Source organism: Sminthopsis crassicaudata, chromosome 2 (genome assembly GCF_048593235.1).
Source record: "Sminthopsis crassicaudata isolate SCR6 chromosome 2, ASM4859323v1, whole genome shotgun sequence".
NCBI classification, from domain to species: domain Eukaryota; kingdom Metazoa; phylum Chordata; class Mammalia; order Dasyuromorphia; family Dasyuridae; genus Sminthopsis; species Sminthopsis crassicaudata.
In genome coordinates this window covers 412,347,094-412,365,042 of record NC_133618.1, presented here as the reverse complement: position 1 = coordinate 412,365,042, position 17,949 = coordinate 412,347,094, and the positions used below count along the sequence as shown (strand labels likewise).

Sequence of the window (17,949 nt, the reverse complement as noted above, 5' to 3'; positions counted from 1 at the left end):
AAATCATCAAAGTCAATATAATATCTAGAAAGTAAACTGTTCTAATCCCATCTCTGATTCTGTTGGTAGGAGTATAGAAAATCACTGTTTCAGTACTAATGACTTCTGAGTTTCCTCTAAGAAAATACCTATGATCGTATGATATTAGGTATGCAAAGGAAAATAACTTTCCGAAAGTCACACAATATAGTCAAGGGAAGTGTTGTCTAGGGTTCAGATCTCTTGATTTGTAATCCAATATTCTTCAAAAAATGAAGACTTGACTTAAAGTTTGTATTATTACATAAAGATCTCCAGAAAGATGGAGTTTCCGTGTCCCTAGGTATATCACATTACTTCTCTGCTCCTTGAGAATTCTATAATAATTATGGGATTTAGTTGTAAGAATTATGGGATTATAGTATATGAGTTGGAAGGGACCACAGGAAAAAAAATCTAGGTCAATATCAGAAGAATGTGTACTTCTTAAGGGAAGAGATTTTAATGTTTTGTTTTTCATTTCCACTGCTTGCCATAGTGTTTCATGTATAGGAGCAATTTAAAAACATTTATTGCAATTTGGTTAAAATGAACTACACTAAAACTTGAATATCCTCTATAATGATACTGACAAATAGTCATCCAAGATTTTCTTGACCACTAGAAAGTTGAGATACTTAATATCTCCTGAAAAAGTTTGCAAATTCAGGAACTTCTTCCTAAAGTTTCTTCAACCTAAAATCTGCCTATCTGTTCTGTCTACTATCCTTTTCCTTCATTTTCTTTTATTTTATTGGATTCAGGTAAATCTTTGAAAATTTAAAAAAATCAACATATTGATCAAATAGGTTACCATAATACAAGTAACAATCATGCTTACTGAATGACAGGATATAATTTGCAAGAATGACTTTGGAGGCATATCTGTTTATTTAGGACTAGAAATTGCCAGAGGCAAACCCAGTTTATATGAGATGAACAATCCTTATACTAGCCAAATTGGGTAATGCTTGTCAATGAAAGCTAGGATTTTGAATATTGCAATCAACTCTCATTTATTAAAGGGTATTAGTAGCTAAAACTAGTATTAACAATAAGTAGCCATTCCTTAAACCCAAATTCTTATCATCATTAACAAGCTAATGTAAAGTCTCAGAATACCAACATATTACTCACTTTAGTTTAGCCCAAGAGTGTGATTTTAGTGGAAAAAAAACTAGATTAAGGGTTAAGAAAATAGAAGATAATTTTCATTCCACATTTAGCTAACTAATGGATCAATTAATTTTTCTGGGTCTCAGTTTCTCTCTTGTTATAATGATAATTATAATAACTTGTAGAAATATTATAAGCTGAAGTAAAGCAAAACATAAAATTAGTTAGAAAAACAGTCAGGAAAAAAAATAAGTATTTTAGTTTGCAAAATATTTTTCACCAAACCATCTGTTAGCTTTTGAAATATTTTCCTAAATTTAATATAAATAATTTTGGGGTTATTCAAAGCTTTAAAATATCTGTTACAGGGTTCATCTCAAGAAGCATAAGTAATCATGGATTAGCATATAATCAGTATGTCAATGTTATTGCATAAGCTATATTTCTAATTTTCAAAGATAGTATGGTGAGAGTACAGGGGCACTGGCAGTGTAATCTGATCATTTAGTTTCAAATCCTGGTATCAGTATTTGTCAAATGTGTATCCCTGAGTTTTAGTTGCCTTACCTAGAAATCAGGGATAATAATTTTATACTACTAAACACTAAGATTATTTTTGGGAAAAATTATTAAATGTTTAGAATTGAAAGGGACCATAGGGGTTATTGAGGCTAAATCCAAGGTCACATAGATAACAAGTGGCTACAAAAAGATTCAAACACAGATCTGATTCCAGATTTAAAACTTTCTTAAATTGTTAGAGCAATATGAAATATTAATTTCTTGGTTTTAAATACATCTCTTCTAATTTAGCCTAAAGTAAAATTCAGACTCTGATTTCTTTTTAAAGCATACACATAGGGGTAATAAAATGGAACAGTGAATAGAGCACTTGCTCTGCAAGCAGGAGGACCTGAGTTCAAAAGTAACCACAGACACTAAATATTTACTAGCTATGTAACTGCAGGCAAATCACTTAACCCTAATTGCCTTATAAAACAAACAAAACAAACAAAACAAAAACAAAAAAAAAAAAAAAAAGAAAAAGAAAGAAAATTAAAACACATAAACACACCTGTGTGTGTATGTATGAGTTAATTATGTCATTTTCTCTTTCCATATGAAGAAAGATTCATTTTTACAATTTGTTCTAGGTTTAATTCTAGTACAGCAAATAAGTTCATTGTTCTTCTCAGTCTTGGCAAAATGAACTAGGGAAAAACTCCTTTGGGATCAAGATAATTCCAATCTATCAATTTCATAACATATCATTGTGACACTTCCAAAGCACTTTAACATTTAGTACTTTTTTGTCTGCTCAAAATCCCCATACAAAGTTGTAGAAGATGTTCTCTTTTGGCAGACAAGGAAATTGAGGAAGAGAAATATGAAGCAACTGGGCTGAGTTCAGAGTCTTAGAAGGAAATGCATTAACGTATGGGGGGAAGCAAGGTCTTTAGAAGGAGGTGTCATTTGAATTGTGTCTTAATGAAGCCAGTGATTCTATGTCTGAAAGGCATAGAGCGATAGTATTCTACCCATGGAGAACAGAAATTGCAAAGGTATAAATGTGAAAGATACAACATAATTTACGAGGAACAAGGAAGTATGGCAGTTTGAACTGGTGTTGGGAGATACTTGAGAAAAGAAGATTTCTTAGAAAGCTAGTATAATACTTCAAATGAGAGATAATGAGTCTCTGAACTAGATTGGAAACTTTGTGAGTGGAGTAACAAGGACATATATTTTCCTTCTATAAAATAAACTTCCCTATATAATCTCCATGATCAAATACAAAATCCGTTTATCATTCAGAAGCTTCCATAATTTGATTTCCCCCTACTTTTTCAGTCTTCTTATAGTCTACAACTTTACTTCTACACTTTGATCCAGCTGCACTAGTCTCTTTGCTATTACTTGAAAAAGAAACCCTATTTCAGATTCTGAGCATTTTCACCAAATGTAACCTCACTCCTCTGGGATTCTCCCCCTTCTCATTTTTACTTTCTGACTTTTCTGACTTCCTTTAAGTCCTCACTAAAATGTCACTTTCTACAAAAAGCTTTTCCCAAAACTTCTTCATGTTAGGACCCTCCATCTATTAATTGTTTCCTCAAATAATACCTTAGCCATTTACCACCTATGTGATCTGAATTGCTTAATCTCTTTATGTTTCAATTTCCTCAATGGTAAAATATGTGGGTGGGTTGGATTAGTTGATCTTTGAGTTCTAGACTACCTTAAATTTATGATATTACAACCTTATTTCCTTACCTCCTCTATCTGAATTCAATTTTTGATATTAAGGATACAGCAAAGCATAGCTGGCAGCAATAGACATGGGAGTTAATTCTTAACTCTGCTTCTTATTAGTCAAGTGACCAGAACAAATTGCTTCTTTGACTTTTCCTCATCCCTTAGGTGAACATAATAATTACTGTACTATCTGTCTTCTCATCCTGTGCACATTCAACCCAGTTAAACTATTGGTTCTTCCCCAAGGGCATCAATCATTCTGTTATTTCCATACCTTTGGTCAGGTTATCTCACAAACCTTGTTTGATTACATTTGGGGCACATTTCTCTCCATTGAAATCATTTCTTTTCTCTAAGACTAATTTCAATTGCCCCCTTTCCCCATGAACTTTTTTATTTCCTTACACTAAAAGTAAATTCCTCACATTTTCCCTAAGGACCTGAATCTTTATTTTATCTTATCATATTCCACATGTCTAATTCTCTCAATCAGAACTGTAAATTATTTGAGAGTAAAGAATATGACATACAATATTTTTCAATGACCATTGTCTAGAGCAATGCTTTCTGCGCTGTAGCAGCAAGTCATCCATCACTCAACGAATGAGTCTTGTATCACTGAGGTTTGGTCAGACACCTTCAGCTTGCTGGACAAATGCAAACATTCTAGGTAGTTTGTTTCTTGGGAATCATAATGCAGTTTAGGGGACATGCCTTAGAGAGATTGCAAACCATGCAAAGAACACTTTGTACACTTAGTTCTGGTTGTAATACAATGGTTAGAAGATTACTAATGATACTAACATTACTTTTGGTCATGAATTTGGTGGAATCAAAACTTGGTAGGAACAGAACTGAGTCTGTTTCAGACACCCAGGAAATATATGAGAGAGCATATGCCCTCAAAATTAGGGAAAATATTTGTATGTTTGTCATTGTTACATTTTTGAAATAAACATGCCTTTGTAAAACCTTTTGATAGAAGCAGTTAAATAAGTCTGGGACATTAGTTACTGGTTCCTAACAATGTGAAAGGTGGATGCTAAGTCAAAGGCATTAAAGAAAAGAGATACCATAAACACTTTAGGATTATTCCCTTGTTCCCTGGGGTGGGGGGGAGCAGATGTAGCAGGTTGGGCTCCAGGAAACTAGAGCCAGAGTATAAATGCTACATTTAAATGGACTTAGCTTAAGTAGTCAGGATTTGGCACTGAGACCTAAATTCCCAGAGCCATCATTTTTTCTTTGTAGAGAGTTACACTAGTGGAATTTGCATGGTATTGACAACAAGAAACCTGTAAGTCTGTTTCAGCTCTAGTCTGGAGACAGGAAACATAACATCACCAACAGCTTAATCCATAAGAATAAAAGTCTAGTTAAATGCATTTGATTGCCAAAATTTAGCTAAAATTTTAGTAGTTAGTGGATTTAATTGAATCTTTCCTGAATATTTCAGTTTTTCTAAGAATATGAAATAATAATAATTCATATTTTTTGTAGTTTTACATTTTACAAATCACATTTCTTTGTAAAAATGTGCATGTATTATTTTGTCCATTATGCATGACCTCCCAAAGTCATCTAGGTAGGATGTGGTAAAAGTAGAGTTTGATCCCAAATCTCTAAATGTCAGGTGCAGTTATTTATTCCTATGATTACTTATTGCCTTCTCCTCAGATTTGCTTCATTATAGGCAGGAAGCAACATGACTTTGAAAACAATTAATTCCTCCATTTTTTTTTTGAAATTTCAAAATATTTGCAATTCTGAAACTATCATTGCTTTATCTCCTTAAGCAGCTGCTAAAGAGAAATAGTATTTATTTATATTCATTTTACATTCATTTTTACTTAAGTTTTCATGGTCTCTTGCATCTGTCAAAAAGTTCTAGATGAGTTTGCTCTGGCCAGAGAGGAGCAGAAAGATTTGCTCAATGTCACACTGCAAGTTAACAGTACAGCCAAGATTTGAATGTATTTCAACTCTAGTGGTTTTTTCCTACCTCTCATCATAGACCATAGTTATAAGTTGATCACCAATGATACAATTATATCATTGAATCATTGAGATCAATGAGAAATCCCACACTTCTCTGGGATCCAGCTAAAATTTGTGTGTCTATGTAATATATAGACCCCTCTCTCTGTCTCTCTGTGTGTGTATATATACATATATACATATATATGTGTGTGTGTGTGTGTGTGTGTGTCTGTGTGTGTGTGTGTGTGTATCTATATAGTAAAAGGAGAAGCAAACTCTTGATTGGGAGGAATAATGCCAAGAACACAACTTCACAGTTTTTAAAAGTTCAGTAATATCCTCCAAAATTATAATCAATCCTTGGCTTTTCATAACCTTGATGATGCTCTCTAAACATTTTCCTTGAACAGAAGGTGTTTGCCTCATTTCACTATAAGAGATTGCTAGTTTAGCCCTTAACAAGTTAAGTTCCTTATTTATCTATTAGAATGCTCACTTAATCTTTAACAAAGTTTCCTTGTTACTCACAGTTCTGTATCAGAGAGACTGAGTTCTGGATTGGAGGCTTTTCCACTGGAATCAGGATCGTGTCTGTCTCTGTTCTGGTGCCAAATTGTGATGGTCCAGTCTAGCTCCTCTGAAAGGCTCAGAATAAGTCCTTAAATGTGAAGGTCTGGGCTAGCTCCTCTGAAGGGCTCAGAATAAGTCCTTGTCGGGATAAGCAAAAGTCCTTGCCCCACGTTGTGGACGCCAACTTTTAACATGCTGTTGTCTCCAGAAGGAGCCGATAGCTCTCTGGGAGGAGATCTGCTGTGTCAACTCAAATCTCTCTGACAGATTCTTCTTCTTGTAAAGAGCCAACTTCCCTTCCTGCAGAGAGCAACCTCAAGTCTTGTCCAGACAAAACTCTCTCTTTCCTCCAGAGCTGCCCTCTTTTATCCTCCCAGAGAATGGGCGTGGGATAATGCACAGGCTTCTGGGAAAAATTACTTCAACCAATGAACTTGATTCTCCTAAGCATGCAAGCTCTTCCCCAGGAATTCACAAGTAAAACTCCCAGTAATGGGCGGAACTAGAGAATTGTTAAGTACCGACTTAGCACTTAGTAAGAACCTAACAGTTATTGTTAACTGTGATATGATGGAAAAGTAGTCATAAAAATGAATAATTGTGAAGAATTGTGAGGTTAAGGTGTTTGAAGAAATGTCAGAATGCATTTTTGAAATTCCTTAGTATGAGGGCAAGAGTTCTGGAGAAGGGAAAGTTAGTAAATCATACACCATACTCATTAAATAAGAAATAAGAGTGACTTAGAGTTTGAGAGACAATAGAATATTGATTAGTAATATATAAAAGTTGAATGAACCTCAGGGGAAAAAAGTTTATTGAGTAATGGTGAACCTGGAAGGAGAAGAGGAAGAGCCTGGAAGTGATATTAGGGAAGAAATATTCAAGTTCTTCCACTGTGGTCAATAAGATTAGACATGCAAAACGTTACACACAATTTAAATTCAAATAATTATTATCAATAACAACAATAAATTATTACTTATTGTTGTTATTGATAATAATTATTTGAATTTAAATTGTGTGTAATTATTACCAAGCAACTGTGGTTCTAAGCTTTCTTGCATCTAACATAGAAATTGAACTAGATGAAACCTAAGCTACTTTGTAATTGTAATAAATTGTAATTATTAACCGAAATAACAAAAATGAAAGTTTTGGTTTTATTTTGGTTCCAAAATGTCATAGGTCTCCAGATTCCCATTCAAGTATTTCTTCTCTTACTTAAGTACATGTCCTTTCAAAAAAAAAAAAAAAAGCAAATCCTTAACTTTGTACCTGAAGTAGATTGGATTGCTATTTCAGCCTTCATTGGAAGGAGATTTCAGTGTAGTTATATGATCACAGTGTCTCTTTAAATTCTAACTACTGTCCAGTCCAGCAATTGCATGTTTATCCTTTTATAACCTAACTCTTTCCTATTAAGAAATTAATGTATTTATAGTTTCGGTCATATAAGGACAGTCATTCTAATCTCTTTTTAGAAAACAATTCCGATAAATTCACCTATTCAGATTTAGAATCATATTTTTTTCCATTCAGTCCTTTAGTGATATTTACCACCTTTACTCTAAACAAGGAATTCTCAACTGTTTGGGGAATGCCATGGAGTCTTTCTCAGAATAGTGTTTTTAAAACTGGAATAAGAAACATGATTCCAAAAATCTTATTATATTAAAATAGCTATAGTATAGAGATAGACAGAAAGATAGATAGAAGAATAAGTTCATAGAATTTGAATTAAAAACTCCTAGAAAACTATGGAGCAGATAGATGACCCAGTGGATAGAGCATTGAGTCTAGAACCAGAAAGACTTGGATTCCAAGACAGCCTTAGAAATTTATTAGCTCTGGGACCCTGAAGAAGTCACTTAATACTGTTTGTCTCAGTTTCCTTATCTACAAAATGAGCTGGAGAAGGAAGTGGCAAACTATTTCAGTATCTTTGCCAAGAAAATAAAAAATATAGTCATTAAAGTTGGATATGAATGAAATGACATCAGCAACAACAGCAACAACTAAACTTTGACTCTCTAGACTTGGAGAAAAATCAAAATATCAAAACATTTCTTTCTCCTTTACAAACTCAAAAGAACTATATAAGTGTGAATTGTTATTAATAACAATTAATTTTGTTGTTTTTTAATCAGTCACCATTAGTAAGTAAATGAATACAGCAGAGGAGAAAATGAGAAGCTAAAATCATAAATTATTTTGAATATGACATTTATAGGTCTCACATGTTTTTAGTCTTAAAATATTTTATTCCATATTATTATTATTGAACACAAAAAAGCAGAAGCAAAGAGAGGGAGAAACAAACAAAGAGGGAGAAAAAAAAGAACAAATATTTCATGATTATCACTGGCACTGAAATGTTTGCTTTAAACAGTAAAAATATTGGTCATTAAATTGAATTCGGAAGCATCAGAATCTTAGAAAAGAATTGCCCAATCCCCCATCTGTTTCTATATATTAACAAAGAAATATTAAGTTTATAAATTATAGTCAGTGGTAGTTTGCAAATCTCTTTCAAGTGAGATTTTTTTCTGCATGAACAATTCTTCTCCAATATATTGGCCTAAGAATGAAGTCACATGTAACAATACATATATTCAATAACACAAATAAATGAGTGTTCCCAAAGATTCTGTCCTGAGTCTTTTTCCTCTATTCTATTGACTCCCATGCATCCAATTATTTCTATGCACATGATTTCCAGATTTACTTATGCATTCTCACTAATGAACTATAATCATACATCCCAATATTCTTTTGTACATCTTGAAATGGATGTACTATATACATCCTAATTATAACATGGCCAAAACAGAACTCATATATCTCCAAAATCTTTCCCTCTTCCCAATTTTCCTATTACTGTTTATGGCAAAACGTTTCCCCCAGGTACCCATTAATTGCCCACTCAAACTCATCCCCCCAAATACAATGTTTTTAAGTCCTTTCTTTTCTTTTCATTGTATCACTTACATAAATCCTATTCTCTCTAATTACACAATTACAACCTTGACCTGACCCTCAATACCTCATCACTGCACAATCATTAATCTTTTGCTTGCCTCTATTCTTTTCCCACTATGATGTATCTGTCATTATGATGCCAAATTTTTTTTTCCCTAAAACGGAAGTCTAATTATGTCTTCTCCATGCTCAACAATCCCAGTGGCTCCATATTACTTTCAGGATCAAATCTAAAATGCAGTTTGGCTTTTAAAGTCTTTCATAACCTGACTCCACTCTCCCTTCACAGGTCTATATTTTACTATACCCTCTCTACTTTGCAAAAGAACTAAACTAGCCTTTTCCCCTCTGCTTTTAACATTCAATTCTTTAGCTCCTGACTACGTATATGCACTTTCTATCTTCCATGCCTAGAATGTTCTTTGAAGATGTATATGTTTGGAGAAAGTTCTTGTATAATCATTTATCCCACAGAATATCCCACAGAAGTGAAATCACAGTTTAGACCAAATAATAGCTACAAATACACACTCAAATATACACATATGTATATGTATGTATTTATATATACTCATGTATAAATGTGTAGGACAATGCACATGTATGCATATATACATAAAGAATATGTACACACACTTGCATATCTATATTTATATAAACATACACATAAAGTTCATTTAGTGCTTACATTACAAGATTGTTTTGAGGAAAGCACTTTGTAAAATTTAATTTACATATATAAAATACACATATACATGAATTATATATATGTATATATGTAAATGTATATATACACACATATTTTTGTGAAAGCAATAAAGTGCAAGATATCTAGAAATAAATATACATATTATTTGGTAATGAAAATTTATGGGGTAAATTTAGCTACACTAGGAACAAAGTAAATCTCATAAGAGTGTGTAGTTCTCTTAAAGTAAAAAACTTAAGGGTCAAGTGCTATGTTTCAGCATTAAAGTTGTTTAGAAAACATGTGAAGTACAAACAGAAGGAAAAATAAAACACTTCAGAAAACATGTTAAGTACATACAGAAGGAAAACGAAAACATTCTAGGGAAATCTTTAAAAAAAAGAATAAAGCAGGTGCTAAGCTTGTAATCTTGACAGCATATTTAGTCACAGCAATCTCTGTTGTTTCACTTAAGTGCTTATGAATAGGGGAAAACTTCATGATTTAAGGTATATTTCTTCTATACCACTCTGTCTCTTACCCATAAATAACCCACTCAAATGATGAGTCAAATGTGATGAAGTTCTTCACAAGGCAACTTGTGCACAAAGATAACTAAATTACTGCAGTTTGAAAGAATCATACTGCTTTCTTATGCCAACAAACCAAAGGGTTACATTTTTAGGATATTAAAAATGCAATAGTTTATCAGCAGTTCTTAAATGGTAGGTAGTTCACTGTATAACGATATATTTTGTTTCATTATTGGGCAATTCTAATTGTTAAGCTATTTCCCCCCTGTAAAGCAGCTCATCCTTATAGCTTTTATTTATTTTAGTTATGCCTCCCACATAAGGTGGTTAATCTTCCCTCCATATAGAAGGCTCTTAAATTCACTGCAAATAGGAAACATATTTCCTTCTAAATTATGTCTTAAACATATGAAAATGAGTACTTTCTCTGAAACTTAGAATCTACTCAAACTCATATATTTTACAAATGGAGAAAATTGAAGCTCTTAGGAGATGTGATTTATTCAAAATCATGCAGATAGTAAGTGGCATAGTGAGGGCTTTAAATCTAGGTTGTCTGGAGTATATTTATATTCTATCCTCCACCATGCAGTCTTACGTTAGAAAGTAACTGTCATATTTATTTATCTATCTAGATCTAGACCTAGATCTAGATAGACAGATAGATACAGATAGATAGATAGATACAGATAGATAGATAGATACAGATAGATAGATAGATACAGATAGATAGATAGATACAGATAGATAGATAGATAGATAGAGAGATAGATAGATATACATATACATATAGAGATAGATAGATAGATTTAGACTTAATATAGAATTTTGAGGTCATTCAATTCAACCACTTCTTTTGCTGATGAAGAAAGTGATACATAAATATTACATAACTTGTCAAGAAGACATAGCTATTGAGTGCCTGAGTTGAGTTTCTTGATTCTAAGAGTAGTTATCTATCCTCTATCTCATACTGCTAATCCATTGATTGTCTTTCATTTCTTTTATTCTGGGCACTTTTCTTCTAACAATAATAGTCCAAAAGCATCAAGATGGTACAGCAGAAAAAGTACCTATTTCGGAGTTGGAGTGCATGCTTATAACTTCATGAAGTACATGACTGACCTTGGGTTAGATATTTTAACTCCTTAAGCATCAGTTTCCTCATTTATAAAAAAGCATCACTAGGAACTCTGTGGTTCCTTCCAACTCAATGCATAATCCTAAAATTTAAATTTTATGCTCAAAATGAGTAAAAGAAATAGAAAGTTTATACCACTTGCACAATGGTATTTTTAAGGAGTGTTCCTAACTGCATCAAATTCTTCTCCACCCCTCACCCCCCCATATGACCTTGATTCAATCCTCTACATTCAAGTGAAGGCTTTAAAATATAAAATAATTACTTGCTGATATTTTGTAAATCTGTTACAAATCTTGCTTACCTTTGCCCCTACCTTAGAATTTAGGCCTAATCTCCCCCAAAAAGTTACACAACATTTCTCTATTACTATTCTGATTTCCTTTCCAACTTTACATTATTTTATTGAAAAACACTTGTATTTATATATTAGGTGCATTTACTGCAAGAATTTGAAACACGGAATTTTGTTTTTTATTTCAGTAGGGGGAGGCATTGAAAAAAAAACAGAAACATACACATTTTAATAGATTTTAAGATAATATGCACTTTTAGATGAGATAATTGTGTTATTAATTGTATGTAATTTTACTTAACTTTTTCTTTGTGATAAGAGAACTCTTATGAAGTAGGAGTAATCTGTAAATGTTTATAATATAAAAGCAAGATATATGAATAACATCTTTTAAAAAAACATAGAATAAATTAAGACTTCCGAAATGATTGCTCATAATTCTGGCAAAAGACTCAGCTACCAGCAAGCCAGCCTACTTTCTAGTATTGCTTTGTTAATGACTAAGTGATGGTGGTTGTGCTTCCCAAGAGAACTGACCATGTGGCCTGGATTCCTCCCAAAGGAAGCAGTCTTCTGGAAATTGTTGGCAAAAGAAAACAATTATTCATTCTTTAATTCTTACTCCTATCCATGCCATATTAACGTACAAAGGGGGGAAAGAATGATCTTTATCTTATAAAACAAGAAGAGAACCATTTTATGTGATTCATTCTTTTACCTTTAAAAAACCCTGCTACAGTGATTTTTTTCACCACTCACATTCCCATATATTTTTATTATAGATAAAAACCCTATCTCTGCTTTCCCTTTTGATGTGCTCATAGAAGTCCCTGATTTTCCTACGATTCCCAAGAATAGAGAATCCCATTCTCTCAGACAAGGAAGAAGTATGTAGTGAGTGAATCAGCAAGGTAATCTTTCCTCATCACTCACAGCATGCCTCTCTTCTCCTTAATCCCTCATGATTCTTTCTTTTGCTCTGTCCTCAGCAACAAAAAGCTATGTGGTGCAGTTTGTTTTTTAAAGCACTCCCTTTCAGTGAAATATTCTGAGAATTTTGGTCTTTTTAATTGAAGATACTTCTTTTTAATATTCCGATTTGGCATTTTATAATATATGCCACCCAGAAAAATCAGAAAACACCAAAATTCTACCTATTTTAAACCTGGACTAACTTCACACAATAATTTAAAGTTTGACAAAGTTCTATATCATGGCATTTGATCTCAAGATCCAATATTTGATGTTAATGTTCAAATATCAACTATTTGAATATAATGTCTATAGTTTTCCTTTCCAGAAAGTTTCCTTAAGCAAGATTTATAGACCTTGTCCAAACCCAATTGGGGATCAAAACATGCTATAGATTTTATTTATGCTTGAAGCCAAGTATTATAAAACAAGTATTTCTGATGAGAATGCCATTGAATAAGAAAAAGAAATAGACTTCTGCTTGGATCATGGATAAGTTATATATATTTTTAAATGCACTGGAACTTTCTTCATCATCTGTGACCTTCTCAACCCACAAACATTCCTTTGTCCCATATCTCTCATTGTTGAGCTCTTCTATTTTGGGAAGAGGCTCAGGTCAAATTCTTTTTCTTTTTCTGGTTTTGCTCCTCACCACCATGACGCAGCTTGGGAATCTACTCCTCCCTCTTCTCAGCTATATTTAAGTGGTATTTTCCCATGTTAGAATTAAAAACATTTTTGAGTCCAGAAACCATTTTTCTCTTTGCTTTTATTTTCTCAGCTCTTATAAGAATAGCTAGTAATAATAAGCACTTAGTAAATGCTTGTTGACTGATTTACTAATATGTATTATTTCAGACTACCTCTACTTATTTAATTAGTTAAGGTGAGTCATACTAAAGTGCAAGTATTGAATGTTATTAATTTTAAAGTTAGTATTCTCCATCTCTTAATAATTGACTCATGTTATTTCATATTTGGGGGCAAGTATACAGTCTATAAAATATAATTTTAGGCTGCTTTCCTATTATACCCATTTTAAAGAACTAGAATAAGAATACTATTAATTTCCACTTTTATGATTTTATAATATTTCTCTGGTAAAAAGCTACCTTTTTATTTTCAAATTTTTTGAATTGTATCTCCTATTTGCTCTTTTCAAAAAGCATAAATCCTTACAATAGCTATTGACAATGTTTATGAAAAGGGAAGGGTGTGTTATGATTTCAAATCAGAAACAAACATCAACAATTCATCAGAATGGTAGACAGAAATAAGGGATTAATCCATAGAATCAATTCTAATTACTTGTGAAATTAACTAATACAACAATCCAAGTTGTTACTTCATTTTCTATTTTAAATTAAAATGCTTCCATTTCACCAAACAGAATTAAACAAATGGCACCCTAGTACACAGAACTGTATCTAGAAGAGCAGGGTGTAAATGAATACTCAAGTTGGGGATTTTCCACTATCTTTATTCTCGCAAGTGACTTTATCATATTAAGTAACTCAAGTGACTCATGTGTACATACATGAAATGGAAAAAGAAATCTGATGTCTCTGCAATTTCTTAGTAAGATTAAGAGTTTTGTAAAAGCACAGTGATTCTTTATACTTTATAACCGAAATCCATCACTTTCTTCATGGAGAAATTCTTTCTGAGGGTAAATGGTCTCTGCCTCCAGAGATAAGCCATTGTGGACTCTAACATTGCATTCCATTTAAATTCGTCCATTTGATCTTGATATAGTTATTAAGAGTTTCTCTGAGTTTTCATTTCTTATGTAAAAGATGTGTATTTCCTATTAAAATACTATGAATATGCTTTGTACAGACTGTCCGATGATGTGGACTTTTTTTTTTTTTTTTTTTTTAAAGAAACATGATTGTAAATGACCATAATGCTGGAATTTCCTGAGTGACTGTTTAGAACAATTTACTTTTTAAATTTAGTGTTCCTTTCTCCTTTGATTTTTTTCAGGATGAAAGATTAGAATATATAAGCAAAATAAGCAATCCCATATCCTCCCTTTGTTTCCCTTTCTTTACAACCAGCTACTCACATCAATTTAACCTTTATTTATTAAGTGCCCACTGTGTCCCAAGAACTATGCTAGACTTTGGAAAACATGAAAAGTGCAACATTGTCATTTCCTTATGAAGGACTGTGACCATGATAGGATGACTTTCAAAAAGACTATTTATCTTTTTGAGGAGGATAGTAATAATAGCAAGCCAGATTGAACAGAAATGAATATTATGATTTGTTTCATTTTAATCAATTGATATCTACTTTACATGTACAGATATGTTACAGAAATTTAAGACCAGAAAAAAGTCTGAGTGAAGTAATAACAGATGAAAATAAGAGAAAGACCTTCCAAGCCCTGGGTACATTTATATACTTTAAGACTTGTCATTGAAACAAAATTATCAATGAGTTTTTCCCAAAGTTACCATTATCTATTAATTATGAAATGCAATTTTTTTCATCATTTTCATTATTTATGACTTTTCTTTAGCCTCTGAAACTCTCAGTTGTCATCTATACTCCTTGATAAATTCTTTAGGTTTTCATGATTCTATTCTTTCCTTGGCTCTCCTCCTACTTATGTGACTGCTTCTCAGTCTCTTTTGCTGGATCTTCATTCAGATCTTCCCTTTAACTACAGGGATTTCCCAAGGCTCTATCTTATACTTTCTACTCTTCTACTTTCATTCTATTCCTCTTGGTGATTATATCAGCTCCCATAGGTTCAATTGTCTCTGTGCTAATGATTCCCAGATGTACTTATCCAAGCTTAATCTCTAGTGTCACATCTGCAAAATTTGAATTGAATGTTTCTTATTCCCCAAACTGGGGGAATATTTTCCCCAAACTGTCTTTCCCCCTAATCTTTCAATCATTTCCAAGGTTACTATCCTTCTCCAAATGGCCCAGGTTTACAACCCAAGTATTGTTCTGAACTTCTAATTTTCTCTTACTTCCCAATCCACCACCTCATATTCAATTAATTGCCAAGTCCTGTCAGTTCTGCTCTGTAACTTCTCTTGATTTTTTCCTCTGACAGTATTACCTGTTTGATTCAGGCCTGAGACCCTTATTTATTCTCACCCATATCACTGCATTTGCTGCTTAGTTGGTCCACTGACTTCAAGTCTCTTCCTACTTGAATCCATCCTCCACTCAGCTATTAAATTGATTTTTCTGAAGTTCAGTTTTAACCATATCACTCTCTACCACCATTTAATACAATAATATAAAGTTTTTTTTTTATCACTTCCAGTATTAAATATGAAATCCATTGCTTAGCATTTATAATCTTCATAACCTAAGCATTTTTTTTTTACCTTTTTTGTTTGTCACAAATGTACTCCCCTCCCTGAATGGTGCAATTCAATAACATTGCTGTTTTTTTTGTTCCTTGAACAAATATTTCCATCTTAAAGATGTGCATATTCAATGGTTCCCCCTCATGCCTGGAAATCTGTTTTTCCTCATCCTTATCTTCTTATTTCCTTAACTTCCTTTAAGACTGAATTTCTACAATCAGTCTTTCCCAATCTCACCTACAATGCTATATTATCTGTTTATCCTGATTGTATTTGGTTTATAGATAGCCGTTTACATAATATATAAAAGAGAATATTTTATTTTGAGATCCTTGACAGGAAGGATTTAAAGGGTGGTTTATTTTTTTTTTTTGGCTCTCTTGGTATCCTCACATATCCTGACACAAAGTAGATGATAAATAAATGTTTTGTGTCTTGCTGTTGTTGGCATATAGAAACAAATGGACAAGACTGAAATGGAATAAGGATTGAGATTTATAGTTTACGTCAGTGAAGGAAACTCATGAGATCATGGATTCATTTAAATATTGGAAAAGTGATATTCATGGGTTACTTTTCTACTATGTCACATTCTTGCAAGCATCATGAGCATTTGTGTACTTTGACTAGCACCCTTCAGGTTATATCATATCACCTTCTAGATTGGTCTTGAATATAAAACATAATAATCTTTAGAAATGAAATATTATAGTTTCATATTTACCTTTGGACATACTGTGCCATAATGGATACATTTCTATCAACCAGCAGCTTATTCAGTAGCCCTAGATCTAGACATTTTTCATAGCAACATATTGATGATAGTAATATCATGGGTCACATCTTTGAATAACTCACTTTGCTATATAAATAGCAAATAACAATATTCTTAAATTCATTTAGTCTTCTTACAAATATCCACTATTATAGTTGCAGAAATTCAGGCAAAGTTTGTATAAATCAATACAAACTACTTTTTCCAGGAGGAAATGGAGGAGGGAGAGGGAGCCACTGTTGGAGTTAACAATGGATGAGGGATACTATCTGCTCTGTGGATTTAGGTTCCTCTGGGATATATCAAAAGTATGACATTTGTAAATGAAGAATTCAATACAACTTTCTATCAATCTCCAGGTTACCAAAATTTAGGAAGCTTGTATTAGAAAATATTACATAGTTCTATTTTATTTAATAACATGCCAAATGTAAGGCTTTTCATATCTAGCAACCATACATGTGATTCTTATTATGATTCCTGACTGACTGTTTTAAATGCTATTGCATACTTTTGAAAAAAAAAACATTTTAACAAGTATATATCTATAACATCCATAATAGGTTCTAATGAATCACACAATAGTGTTCAATAACTAGATTATAATTTGTAATAAGAAATATTACAAACCATTTCCTCAAAGCACAAAAGATACCAATTTCCGTCAAAAATGAATCACCTAAATCTCAATAGTGATTGTCTCTAGGAAATTAGAATAATTGTATTCAGCTTGGGATTTTATTACTTCATATTTTAGACTGACATAAAATAGATAACATATTCCCACATGCAATGTATTGTGCTATAGATAGCCATGTTTCATCTTCTTTTCTATCTTCTTGAATGAAAAGGGTTCTGTCATCTTACCTGAAGTTGTCTTCACCACATCAGTAGTATTTCTCAGTCCAACAAATGAAAACTGATAAAGCCTCCAAGACCTTGTGTCTCCTACTTCAACAGAACTGCGCTTCCATTGATAAACAATTTCTTCCTGGGGATAGCCATCTTCAATGTAATGAAAGAGAGGTTTAAATGATCATTCACTGTACTTCTATATTTAAAAGAAAATAAACCTTGTGATTACAAAACACCATTTTATTGTTTGTACAGTATTTTAAAATATATTGTTTCATTTGACATTTACAACTTTGTGTACACTCTATGATGTCAGTATCTAGTTTGGGTATTTGTAAAAAAATCTGTCTATAAAAGAACTGCTTAATAAATGCTTGCTTAATTAACTTTTTTAAAGATACCGTGGAGGTAGTAATTATAATTATAGTTT

General features: G+C 32.5%; 1 protein-coding gene across 1 annotated transcript in view; it reads right to left on the bottom strand.

The window, feature by feature from the left end:
- GABRG2 (gamma-aminobutyric acid type A receptor subunit gamma2) overlaps positions 1–17,949 on the bottom strand; it is a 138,395-nt gene that overhangs the window by 59,986 nt on the left and 60,460 nt on the right. The window contains exon 6 of the mRNA XM_074292001.1: positions 17,532–17,669. Coding sequence (XP_074148102.1) covers positions 17,532–17,669 — 138 coding nt within the window. The remainder of the gene's footprint in view (positions 1–17,531; positions 17,670–17,949) is intronic.